Below are 14,085 nucleotides of genomic sequence, written 5' to 3'. Positions count from 1 at the left end.
TAGACAAGTTAGAGAGACAGGGCAATAGACCTGCCTTAATCTCAGAAGCATGAAGTACACAGTGCCTGTTAAGATACAGACTAATTCAAATTGTGCATAAACAAAGTGCACACATATCTTATTTGCATTAATAGGATACCATGTATTTAATGTAGTAAACCTGACCGTGAATTTTTTTAATTCCCTTTACTGACCACTTACTGGTTTTCTGACATTATAAATTAATACATTACATTCTTTTTTTCTTCAGAGTGACACAAAAAGTGGTGGACAAGATTTTAGAATCTTCTGCTATTTCTATCAGCTTTTGTTTTGGAGATGAAGACAGGCGTTAAGTGTCTAAGTTAGAGAAATAAATGATGTGAGTGAAAAATGAATGCATTTGTCATAAGGACAACAAGATAGAAAGCGTAATGAGCCTGTGGAAAATGACATAAATGCTTGAATCAAATTGTGGCTTGAAAAAAAAGATCATATTAACTTTGGATCATTGACTCAGCTCTTACAAATTCAGCAAGAAAGACTGAACATGGCCAAGTGTTTGGCAGTATGTGTATGGTTTGTATTTTGTGTGTTTTCCCCCCCCTGTCATACAGCATCAGTCCAAAATACAGCTAACAAAGCGATATTTTGACTCATTTTTGCCTCTGAGCTCGGGTGTTTTGGTGGAAAATAAGCTTTGATTTAAATGAGATTAGTCAGATTTTCAAAATAGTACTGATATCAACATTTTAATACATGTAACTTTCTAATAGCCCACAGTTCTTTGCATAATTTACTGCAGTCTGGTAGTTGTCAATTAATTAATTAATTAATATTTATATGTTGAAACAATTATGATACATTTTTTGGGGCCCAGGGAACTTTTAGACTCATTAGTAGATCTGAAGTCTTTGCTCCATCTTACAGAGAACATGAAAAATGCGCTCAAGTTGCACTAGATGGGTAGGAATAGGCTAATGGTTGAGCCTTTATTAATTTAAGACCACTTAGTAGACTACCGAAAGGCAATACTATCCTTTAATAGAGAAGTTATAGTAATGAATTAATTAGCTGTATCCTATGAACGTTTAATGTGTAACCTCAATGTTTGACTTGGCGCTGGATTTCCTGAAAGTTCCTTACAGGCACCTTACGGTCTCGTCCCACCAATGCGCTTATAGATGCCTTCAAAAAATAATACTGTATAAGTTTGTTTTTTCCTAAATAACTTCTCTTCTTACCCCGTTCCCCGTGTACCGGGGCAGCTGTACGTGTCTCACATCTGTTGATTGAAACAATGCGCATTTTGAAACCCTTTGACACACGTCGCTGTAAGCTATGGCAAATTTGGAGCGCAGGCGCCATGTGCTATAGGCTACTCCACACAACATTTCATTAAACGGCCAGTGCCAGCAGCACACCCTCGCGCAGAGAGATGCTGGGAGGGATGGGAGGGGGCGCTTTTGGTGGGTGGGACATATGAGCGCTATAGAAAGGGGGATGCTGCAGCCCCGTCCCCCTCATATCGCTCTCCACCCAGCCCTAGAATAAAAACCACCGGTGACGTGCGCGCAGGGAAGCACCCAGCAGTATGTGCGCGCCCACGGGAGGGGCCGATAGAAAATGGCGAGTCTGTGCAAAAGGCAGCAATGCACGATAGAGAGGCGCGGCTTTCGGCAGGAACTTGACTCTTGGAGGCACAAACTCATTCACTGTGTAGGTAAGCTCGCTTGGCATTGTGTGTGTGCGTGTGTGTGCCGCGGTCCGGACGCCCGGCGGGTGCCGGTAACTGTATGTTTTCGTTTTGGCTGAAGTGTGAGGAGCAAAGTGCCGGGTATGTAGGGCCTAATGTCCACTAGTAAGCCTATAGGGTCTCCATGAAGCTGTCATTTTTTTTCTTTGCGCACGGCTGTTGCCTGGCGCTGCCCGCCTCCCACCGGACATATCCAAAAACGATTCAGCTCCAACTTTGAGCCGTGTTGTGGGGCCCTCTGTTCCACCTGCAAACTTGTGTGTGCGAATACTTTGCCTGTTATGAGTTTCTTTAACCAGGCTGTGAGCGCTCCGGGGCCATTTGGAGTCGTTTGAAGTATTATTCTATAGCTGTTTATTTATTGTAAGCAGAAGAAGTCACGTGCGCAGATGGAGCTGCTCTTCGGCCAATCGGCTGCCCCGCTATAGGTTGGCCCGTGCCCGAGTGCGCGGCGCCGGATGAGCTTTTTAATAAGGGAGGGTGGCGCGCGCCCTCAGCCTTCAAACATGACACCCCCCACCCCCACCCCCTCAACTGCCCTGGAAATCGGCTTTTGGGAGCGCGCTTTGCTGCATTGAGGGAAATGTCAGTGGGCATAATTTTGTTTTTAGGGGGGAGGAAATCTATAGGCGCGGGGGGGTCGACAGGGACAAACGCCTTAGTGTCCGCCTGTAAATCGGGTTTGAGACTTGTTGAAACGGCGCTCCTGGATGTGGTGGTGGTGGAAAAAGCTCTGTGCTTCAGGTTCGCTGTTTACATTAATAGTTACATTAACATTTTTTTTTAAATCGTATGATCGCATGTCCTGCTGGGACAGCGGCAAAATTCAGATCTTATCTTATTGAAGAGCCGATAAAAATCAGTTTGAACCTCTTCCCTTCTTTGACTTCGTTTCTTCTTTTATTTTGAATTTCATCGTCTATACATCTCTCCCACCCACCATCCCCTCTCCTGCCCCAGTCGTCCATTTGTGGTGTATTTCATTAGCTCGGTTTAATCCGGTTACATCAACCTTTCCCGATGTTACGGCAAGATTATCATCCCCCTCTTCGCCTCCTCCACGGGTTTCCTCGAGTCTCTCTCTAGTTCCCAATCCGGCTTTTATTGGCGATTTATTAAAAAAAAAAAAGAAGAAGAAGAATAAGCATCACGCACAGCGGCAGCGGAGGAGTCGGGGTGTTGCTGCTCCAGTTGTTTTTGGATGCGTTTCGGTGTCCAGATGTTGAGCGCTGACCTGTCACCTACTTACCCGTTCGAGCGCTTTTTAATAGCCTGGCCTGATTCCGAGCAGGCTCTTGGTGCCTTTTAGTGAGAAAAGGTCAAACCGAAGGAGTGCAGCTAGCGGTAAATTAAAAGGCTGGCTAATCTCTGACCTTCAGCTGATGTGTTCGGTGTAAAGCCATAAAGTATCACAGTAAACAGCAGGAAAGAAAAAGCAGAAACAAGACTTGGTTTGCTTTCCATTTGAACTTGGATTTCTCACTGACTTCATCTGTAGCTTTTACTCACAAACTGACTTTCAAAGTTCACACAGTAGGACTGGATTTTATTTATCTGGTTTTGGTGGCCCTTTCACTTTGTATAATGTATAACATTACTGGTTCTGTGGGTTTGGGGATGGTTTTGTCCCCTCCCCACTAAGTGTAACACAGTTTGGGGGGGGGGGGGGGGGGGAAAGGGTGCTTGCAGTTGCTCATAATGAAAAGAAGATTCGTGCAACCTATAAAAAACCAGAAAAAAGGCAGTGCAGATAATTCAGTGAGGATTATATGAGGCGCCGTAGGAATTCTGTAATGATACTACATTTGATAGGGATACCTTAAGTATGATAAACACCCTGCAAGCTCCTGTGCATCCAGAATCTGTGTAGTAATATCACAGTGATACCACAGGGGACACAGATACCACAAAGCTCAATAATGAACTCACAGCTGGATATTACAGCATGCTTTAGCTCTGTATGGGGTGCTGTATGTGTGCGCATGTAAGTTCCGTATTTCTTCATTTCTGCTTGTTGACATTCACTGGTTTGCAGTGCGTGGTGAGTCGTAGGGCTGGGCCGAGAGGCAGCGGCGGCTTCTCAGCGCTCACATTGAAATCTGCCATGTTCTTATCCATTGTTGAACTATGAGAGGCTGAGAATTAGTTTCAGAAAGATGTGTAAAAGAAAAAAATCAAATCGGGCTACTTTAAATTTATAGCTCGTTAACATTTGGGAGTTGGCACTGTTATTATATTGTGTTTGGATATTAAAATGTTACAGAAAGTGTGAGGTTTTCACACTTTCTGTTTGTCTTACCAACAGTAAAACTGAAAGGTGGCAAACCCTAAATGAAAAGCAGTGACTTTAGTGACTTACGGCAGGGTTTTCCAGCACAGAGGAATGTGCTGCTAGAAACAGAAGAAAAACAAATCAGCAGTGTTGTAATAAAAGTCATTAAACTTGAGTTTCATGTACCCAAGCGTAATCATCAGAAACAACAAGACAAATGCCCAGATTCATAATGTAACACACACTCACTGACTTTACTGTACAACGAACTGCCATGCTTATTGTCATTAAGCCTCTAAGGTGTCATTCTGAACCTGAAAACAAAATCCCGGCTTAAAGGAAACTCAGAACTCTCAACTTGACACCTGGGAAGCCTCCAGGCGTCAGCCTTGTTATAAGGAAGGTTTGCCGGCATGAGAATTTGTACCTTTACGAGGCAGCCTTATTATTAACATATTGTTAACGGCGACGGGGACGTTTGGTTGAAGAAGGTCAGCCAAGAAAGATGGACACCTTACAGTTTATTACATTGCACTGCGACGTGCATGGATGCAACTTGTCGACACAACGAGCCTCATCTTTTTACCCTGTGCTGCACTGATAATAAATTAGGGCCTATATGCCACAGAAAGGTTAACATTATGAGTTGGGAGCAAATATAGCCCAACTGCTGATTCCTTTGACACATATTCTGGGGAAGGGAGTGTAGCTAATTTGATTGCTGAAAGGTTGTGCCAGTGCTGGAGAGAGACAGACTGTGTCGGAGATAGAGAGAGAGGTGTGAGTGTGAGTGACAGATTGCTTTTTCCCCCCTTAAATCTTCCAACATTTCTAAGCGCTGTACTGATGGCAGCAGAGCAGTTAGTCAGCATAGTTGGTAGTGGTGTACGATTGTGCTGTTCTGAGCCATTACTGAGGTTCCAAATAACAATTTGGCCAGCACTATTTTTTTGTGGTCATTTTTGATGTAATGTTTTTTCTATATCCTCCTTTCTAATCTACCGATATTGATAATTGATTGCTTTCTTAATTGCTCATACTGATATCAGTCATCAGGGCCAATATTTGTGCATCACTAATATCTAATATTTGGTGAAAGTTTTCAAACAGTGGTCATTAAAGTAAAAAAAGAATGAGTGATTTCAGACAGGCTTACAGATATACTGTATAAGGAGTAGAGGTGGGAATCACCATACATCCCACGATATGATATTATCACAATACTTAACGCACGATACGATATTATTGCAATTTTTAAAAATATTTTGCGATATTCAGATTCTGTACATAAAGATAAACTTTATCAATATTCATTTTATCTAATATCAAAGTCTCACACTCAGTCTTTCTCTCATTTCAGTTTTATTGTTGACAAACTGAACGGTTTGTATTACAGTCTAGTCCAACTTAACTGAACGCAACCATCTGGTACAATTATAGCTATTCTGAACTATGCAGTTTATGAAAACTATGCAGCCCCTTCAGCAACTGAAGAATTTGAAAGTAAATTAAAACAAAATATAATTTTACATTAAATAAAAAAGTTTTAAAATTAATTAAAATAAAACATGTCTTAAATTAAAATAAGTAAACTGTCATGTTTATTGCTGCCATAAAAAAGTTAAACACATTTGGACAGTGAAGGAATGTCAGGATTCTTGCTCAGAAAAAGGATCAACATGCTCTGAAGTCAGAGCACAAAAACCTTTTTTGTAACAAAATATCGATTTCTGCTGTCCCTGTATCCATACATTGTTACCAAACAAAATATCACGATACTACACAGTATCGATTTTTCCCCCCACCCCTAATAAGGAGCACACTTCAGTGAGAGAGTTAGCCTCCTAATATGAACTTCATCAATGCAAAATGTAAGAAAAACTCAAAAAGAGTAAGAGACAACCCAAGGGTGATGTCTGAGTAACCTTAATTTAACCAAGTAAAACCCAATCAAGAGAGGATTGCAGTATAAAACACAAGGCAATCCAAAAGAAACAAGACCAAAAATATTGGTAAAGTATGGAGTAACGTTTGGCAATTTTAAGCTCAAAACAGAAATATTAAGGAAACAAAAAGCGACAGTTCAGCTTTTCCTTTAGGTGAAACCATTGCTGGTTAACATTCTGTGGGTATCTCAGTAGTTCACAGGTCTTTTCCACCTTTAAGTGCTCATCTCTGTCACATGATTTGTAGTCTTTTGAGCTGAGTGTTTCCGGGTAATTTCCTTTTGTTTACTGCTGATTAATGAATGAGTTTGAGGCGAATCGTGCTGATTTTGCAAGAGGATTGGGCAGCATGTGCTATAAAGACAGCAAATGTCTCCTGCAATTACAGTTAAATTGTGATGGGCAAGTTTATCCGTTTTGGTTTAGTGTGTCAATACGTGAATAAATCCCAGTGATTTCTATTTATCTGTCCATCTTTCTATCACTCTATCTCTCTGCCTTTCCCTTGATTACCCACTGCGCTCCATCCTTGTCTTATCAAGTCAACAAAATCCCTCCATCCCTCAATCACGCCTCCTTCTTCGAGTGGACAGCTTTTATTTCAGTAATGGACAGATGGACGCCCCAAGAGATCTGCCTGCTACTTTCTCATCTTGCTAATTCTTTTCATGGGCTTCCTGAAAAGGAAAACAAAACATGGCACATTTATCCAGAGCTGTTGGGGGAGAGTGGCAGCGGTCCACACGTTTGACCGGACCGGATGCCAACACTGTAAATCTCTACATGCACTCTTCATTATACATGCGTGCGCGCGCACACACACACACCCTCTGCCGCTGTAGTATATATGTGGAGCTGCCTTAGGGGCTGATCCATGCCAATCAGGAGCCCCGTGGGAGGAGGGCTGCTCTCTTTTGTGGGGGGTTGCCATCGGTGAAAAAGCAAAATGCACCACTGGCGCTAAAGAGAGTGTCGACAGAAGGTGCGTATGTGCGTGAGAACCTTTATTTACCCAGAAAATGGTTCAGCGAGCGACGCGCTCTTTTTACAGCGGCGTCCCGCCTCTCGTTCACACACGCCGAACTACCTGAAAGATCCCAGCCACCGTCCTTTCTCTTACACGCCTGCGTCTTTTATCCCAGTTTGAATTTGTTTCCAAGCACCAAAAGTATTTCATCTTGTTGTTGCAGTCTGTCGGAAAGTATGGCAGCTTTCAAGGACAAATTCATTTCACTTCTCAAGAGAGGAGGATGGCAGGTGACTTCCTAAAAAAAAGCCATTTTGCACGGCTGTTGTTGTTGTTGTTGTTGTTATTCTGTTTTTTTTTTTTAGTCACTTCTTTGTTGTTTTCCTCCCCTGGGATCTTTGGCACAGAAACATAAAGCGATGGGGAGAGACTAATTATTATCTGTGAGTACTGGACCATCTTCAGCAGAAGTGTTGGGTACTTTGAAAACCACATAAGAGACTGGAATGCTTGTTATTGTAGTCTGTAAGCAGGGCTGGACACTCTGAGCAATTAGATAAAGCTACTGAGGCCATCATATGAGCTTTATTTTATTCAGAGCGGTCCTGGTTACATTTAGAGGTTAAACAGTCAATTAATACATAAAGTGAATTTAGCTAATAGTTTAAGCAATGTTTCAATTAAGAAAACAAAACATAAATTACCTGCTTTATGCATCTAAACTGTGGTTATGCTAGTTGTTACATCTAGTTCAAGCTGTTTCTTCTTGGTCATGTTAGCCTTCATCCACGGGTGATTAAATGTAGATACTTTTTTCTTTTGTTGTTTCATTATGGAAAAACTGAGCCTGCTGCGGGTTCGGGAGGTTTACACTTATGAACCTCTCGAGTTCTGTATATGCTTGAGTTATATCTGAAGCCTCTCAAAAGCACGTTTTCTTATATTGTCTGCCCTTAATTATATATTGTTTTACTTTCTTAATTTCTTCAAGCTTGCAGATGAAGGTCAGTGTGACAATCCTAAGCTGGAGAGAAAGGAAGCAGCGATTTTGTTCTCCGTCTTTCGCTCTCTTTGTTTTTTTTTCCCTTTCCATCTTAGCAGAGGCCAAAGTCCTCTGCTTCCTTAAACTTTGAACACGGCGTTCGTTACTCAATCCAAAAATTTATGTAAGTGTTCCATTGTGTGTGTTAATGCATGTGAGTTTGTCTTATGTGAACTACCTGACCTCCCTACAGTTCTTTGGATCTCCATGTGGGCTCATGCACTGTTTGGAGCTTGTGTTTGGAATACACACACACACACACACACACACACAGAGCGCTGGCGAGAGGTGCTGAGGCTTTAAAGCAGCAGGAATGTTTACTCGGACCCGCCTTTAGTGAATTCCTTCTAGTGCTTCAATAGTGGCTGCTTTTGTGCGGAAGGTCATATTTGAGCAATGTGTTTTTCAGAGTATTTGATTAATGGTGCGGAGTAGCTTAGGTGTGTGCGCTGTACTTCTGCCTTTGTAAAGGCAACTAAAGACCTTAAAATTGAGGCTATATTTGGAAATTGAGGACATTCTGTTTGTTTCTCACCTCTGAGACGTGTGTGAGAGTCAAAAACCTGCGCTAAATCATACAACTGTGATGATTAACCTTAAGAAGTACTTTAATTGTTTTAAATCTCCTCTTCTTTGTAGGAATTCAGCATTAATGGAATGGAAGTGTGTGCCATTCAGACTGTCATTAACAATTAATTAATACAAAGTAGCACCTTGGTATTCCGGAACAAGAGGAACCAGCTAATGAGCTAATAAGTGGGGTGAACAGTCGGTTAAGCAGTAGTAAGCTGCCATGGTTCACAGTTAAAGGGACAGTGCACAGGCAGCTGCATGTGCAAGAAAAATCTGCACTTTTTGTCATTTCATTCACAGACTAATCTTTGTCAAAAACCCTGCAGCAGCAGGATGTTATGTTTATATAATCAACAGTAGAAGGTATTTACAAAAAGAAGTGTTAACTCCCTTTATGAAGGTTTTTTTTAAGTACAGGAAGTTTACGTTTGTTATGGCCCATTAATAAAGGTGACACCACAATCTACAAACCTTAGAGATTATCGCTTATTTTATTCGTCAGTGACATTGAAATGTACAGCACCTAATGATCAAGTATATTAATCAGTAACCGCGGTAAAGTGATAACATATAACGTGGTCTTTTTTTTGCCACATACATTTTTATTGTTGAAAAATTATTTACCTGCTGTACTAACTGAAATACTGCAAAATGAAAGCAAAAGGAGTCCTCCACCTTTACATTTGTGCAGACCTGTAATCAGCTGCTGTCTGTTGCACGTCACCATGTACCACTATGTACTTTGTGTCAGTTTCAGTGTGACGAAGCCAACGTTTTCTGCAGAAGTGGATAAAATGGTGGAGGCAGCAGTCAGTCCTCAAACGGCCCTGTTTCAGAATTGTTGAATATATAAATAAAAGCCCTAATGTCTATGATTTGGGACTCAAATTAGCACAGAGACGGAACGTCCGACGCGGGGAGGTACGGCAGTTTAGCATGCAAACTATTTTTCAAACATGGCGTTTTGTTTTTTATTGTATAGTTTTGCATTTTCTTCGAGGAAAAAAACAAGTTTGACATTTGCTTCTGTTTATCTTAAACAAGGTCATACACAGGCAAGGTGGCTGACAAAACAACCAAGAATACATTTTAGTATTTAGTAGAGGTTAGCTGTAGCCCCTCTATAAATTATCTGCTACATGAAATAGTCGGCGACAACAATGTTTTCTTTTTAAAAGACATTGTTAAAACTATATATCTTTCTTTCTTTTTCTTTTTTTGTTTGTTTTTGGAATACTTTAATTTAGAATGTACATGTAAAGCCAGTATTGTCAATATGTATTTATTTATTTTCCTTTACCTTGTAATTTTAGTTCTTAAAATATTTATTTTTGCTGGTTTAATACCTTCTGCTCTTAAATGTTTTTGAGATGTAAATTCTTTGCCTTTTTTCTTTTTTCTTTTTTTTTTAAAGCACAAATCTATACCTGTATTTATATAATGTGCTATATAAATATTGCCTCATACAACATCCAACTGTAGCCTATTAGACAGTGATACTGTTATTGCAACTGCTAGTACTGCTAACAATATGAAGATAATAATGGTAGCATGATTGAACAAATTCTGATTTAAGGAAACATTGTAACATTTTTCTGTATGATAATGTTAAAGTAATTGTTATAATAAATAATAGTTATTAAATATTACATTATATTACATTATATTATATTATATTGTTGGCTTAAGTGAGCAATAATGCATTTTATAACTTAAAAAGTTTTAATTAGGAAAAAGTTGGAACGGGTACAGAAAGATTTCATCACTGCAAACTGAAAAGATGATCATTTGAACTAAACTGCTTCTTGTATGTTTGCTTTCTTTACATTGCTTTTAGTACATTGAAGTCAGCACACTGTGTGTGTGTGGTGTGTGTTTGTTGGGTTTAATCTTGCATGTTTGTTTAAAGACTCTTTACCCACCAGGCATGGCAGCATGCCCAGTGAGGAGAGTGTGCCGCTGCCGTGCACGGTTGCATCCTGGGAAATGTAGTTCTTGGTAGAGAGAACAAATGGGAGAGTACGAGAGACACTGAGGGAGAAGGTATGCAGAGGGAGTGTTGCTATGGTATGTCGCATTTATACAACAAATCCTAGGAGGAGACGTGATGGATGAGGTTTGCACAGCAAATGACACAGAAACAATGAGCAGTTATTTGCAATTCAAAGACTGAAAAGGACTTCATTATGATTTTGCGTTGGACATGAGATTGGTCATGGAGACACAGGAAAATCTTCCACTCCTGATTCACAGGGAAAAAAGAAACTGTTGAAGCACAGGGTTTCTTTTCAGGACATCCTCATGAATATGAATCAAAGTGATGTAATCATTCTTAACTTAAACATAAATTTATGCTGTGAACATGCTTAGGATGAGCACCGTTTGGCATTTGGTAGTACTGATATAATAAATAACCTTAGATTTTCACAAAAAAGGCACTCTTTTTATTATTTTTCAACTTTGACAAAAAAACAAGTCAAATTTAATCAAAATTAAATTTTAAAAAAGTTTGATTTGGACAGTTTAAATAAAAACAGCTAAATTTCTACACGTGTGTGCATTCCTCGACCAAAACTAACATGCTGGACAACAAAACTGCTTCAATAATATTAGTTGCTTTGTACAAATGATTAACACGCAGTCTCTCACCTCAGAACAAAGAAAGTTAAGATACACCATTTAAAAATATATGGATTGAATTCGACATGCAACAATTAGTGAGCAGGGACTGAAATAGGCCAGTTTCCAACGCTATATGCAGATATGTGCTGGTTTGTTTCATGCATGTTCAACACGTGCATGGTTGTGCATGGAAATAGTGGCACGCACTCACACACAGACACACACGCCAACATGTCATTAGCGTGGAAGCTTTTTGATTTTAGATTGAAAGAAAAAAATTCACTCAGCGGAGAAATAAGAACTAAAAGTGAAACAAAATAGCATTATTGTAACTTTATGGACACACGCATGCTTCTGTAACAGACAAGTCACATGCTGGACCCTGAGAAGGTGCGTTTGTGTGCTAGTGAGCTCAGTTCCAGCTCAGAGTGTCTGTGGACAACAGAGAATGTCTCAGAGTGTAAAATCAAAACAATGTGTGACAGGACCGGAGAGGAAGGAACGATCTGAGCTCGCATCCTCAACATAACTGCTTCCATGTGCTTTTGTTACTGTAATACTTTTGTGGGAGTGTGTTTTTGTCAAGACAAACATGGGGGACAAAGGCTGGAGAAAAAGTGACTAAACCAACCAGAAGCTGCGGTGCCACTCATTTTTGAACTCTTTTTTTTGTCTGCATAGCTCACCATTTTTATTCTTACTTAATTGCCGATGCTAATAGGCTTAACCTTTGTGCCGTAATCAAGTGAAGACACAGTCCCTGTGTCCTCATTTTCAGAGCTGTCGTTCACCACTTTCATCAACCGTGGATGGAGTCTTGGCAATGTCATCGTCATTAAAAGTAGATACCAGTCATTGTATGTAAAGCTGAACAGAGGGTCCCTGCAATGGCATCTGAAGCCAGGGGTTTTAAGGTTTGACTCGCATTGCTCAAGGACGTCTGACCTCACTGTCATTCTGTCACACAAAGTGGTAATAGCTGAAGCTTCTCGTACAGGTGACCTTCTGTAGGGCTGGGCGATATGACCCAAAATTCATATCTCGATATTTTTTAGCTGGGTGGCGATATAAGATATATATCTCGATATTGTTTTAAAGCCATAAGTTAAGAACAAAAAGAGAGTTCTTAGTCACACTGTGTCCCAGATGTCACACAGGCATTTTTATTTACATACAGCATAGATTTACATGAAGAAATTACTCAAAAAGAAATTATGAGCATTTATTAAATAATCATGCTCCATAAATAAAAGAAAACAATGTTGTTTTTGTGCATAACAAAAAGCTCATAATTGTGCAGTCAAAATGTAAACTAACAGACGCTGAGCATAATAACAAAGACAGATTTCACAGCTGCTCTGTTCCCAACTTCTACTGCGTGACTGACAGCCTTGAGTTTGAAATCCTCTTTGTAACCATGTCTCTTAACAGGTGCCATTTATGGCCCTTATACACACACAATACGGTAATATTACGTTGAAGCACAGTACGTATTACTCCGCCAGGCTCCAGACTACGGTAGCCGTAATGCTCCGACAATCCATTAAGCGCTGCATCTCTGTAGCTTACCAAAGTGGTACTAAAACATTTTTTGACAGATTGCTGAGCGCCATTTACCACATAAAATTGGTTCGCGGTCAGTAAGCACAACCAGAATTCATACATAAGGCGCGCTGTCAACTTTTGAGAAAATGAAGGGATTTTAGGCCGTGCAGCCCCTGTGGGCTGTCGTTAGCATGGTTAGCTCGTTAGCGTGGTTAGCTCGCTAACACGTTGACGCCGTCCAGCCCCACAACTCGCTAACGGAGATTTGCCGTGTCCATCTTGTCGCTGCCTGCAGGTGAAGCTATGGGGGAGGAGGGGGAGTTGTGTTCAGTGAAGGAGAGGTGAGGCCGAGTAACGTTGCGTAGAGACAAAAGTGGACGAAAGAGCGGCAAACTTGTGGCTCCACAAGTATAATTATAACGTAACATAGACTATATCGATATAAAGGATATTGTCACATCTTATATCTCGTATGAAAATATATCGATATTTTTTAAAAACTCGATATATCGCCCAGCCCTAACCTTCTGTTTGGAACAAGGCATTTGGTGTTCTTGTGGAAGTGTCTGTAGAGCTAACGATGTCGAAGATGAAATGAGATTGTTCTTTGTCATAAGGGGATTAATTCTGTTTTTGTTTTGTTTTTGTTTTTTGTTTTTTGTTTGTTTGTTTTTTTTTGGGGGGGGGGGGGGGGATGTAGATCTTTTTTATGCATAATGTGAAAACTTAAATTTATAAAGAAGATGTCAGATCTCGAGCCATATTAAATGTTAAATGGCTTAGCCCACTTCCATGTGCTCTCACTTCATTGTAGTACTCAACACAACCCACGACCCTGTAAACAGCTCAAACTTTTCTTAAAGTTTAATTTAAAATAAATTTTTTTCTAGGAGATTACTTACTCACTAATATCACTATTAATACTAATATTCTTTGGCTTCAAAATTTCTAAACAGCACCTTATTCTTAATGAACTAATACACTGTTACACTAAAGTACACAATAGCATTATAACTACCTAACTCTTTCCTTTTATTTAGTGTCTATAACAATAGGAATGAGCTCTGTGTAGTTTAGATTTATGCATGTTTGTTAAATGTATTTGAGCCCTTAGACCTACGTGATGATTTTGTGAGGATTTTATTGGATAATAAGATTACTTCATAAGCACATTCATAATGTTTAGGGCTGTAGAGCAGTTTGAAATAAAAAAAACAACAACAAAAAACATGACCTTTCACATATTTAAAGAAACTTGAGATATTTTAGTCCATTTTTAGCCTGTTGCTAAGGAAAGTTAAAGTATTTTCTTTGTTCTGTCAATAGTCTCTGTGCTGTCAGATGTAACGAGCATTTCAGCCTCTCTCTACAAACCACTTGTGG

At 40.0% G+C, this 14,085-nt stretch overlaps 1 protein-coding gene across 2 annotated transcripts in view; it reads left to right on the top strand.

Moving 5' to 3' along the window:
* Window positions 1–1,561: 1,561 nt before the first annotated feature.
* Window positions 1,562–14,085, top strand: part of lcor (ligand dependent nuclear receptor corepressor) — a 94,425-nt gene continuing 81,901 nt past the window's right edge. For both annotated transcript variants that reach the window (XR_015719103.1, XM_006806140.3), the window contains exon 1: window positions 1,562–1,702. Coding sequence is in view for 1 of the 2 variants with exons in the window: in XM_006806140.3 (XP_006806203.2) it covers window positions 1,606–1,702 (97 nt within the window). In the remaining variant the exon portion in view is untranslated. The remainder of the gene's footprint in view (window positions 1,703–14,085) is intronic.

This window comes from Neolamprologus brichardi, chromosome 6 (assembly GCF_056152115.1).
Source record: "Neolamprologus brichardi isolate AB-2024 chromosome 6, ASM5615211v1, whole genome shotgun sequence".
NCBI classification, from domain to species: domain Eukaryota; kingdom Metazoa; phylum Chordata; class Actinopteri; order Cichliformes; family Cichlidae; genus Neolamprologus; species Neolamprologus brichardi.
The sequence above is the reverse complement of the archived record's forward strand: the minus strand, read 5'-3'. Positions and strand labels throughout refer to the sequence as shown.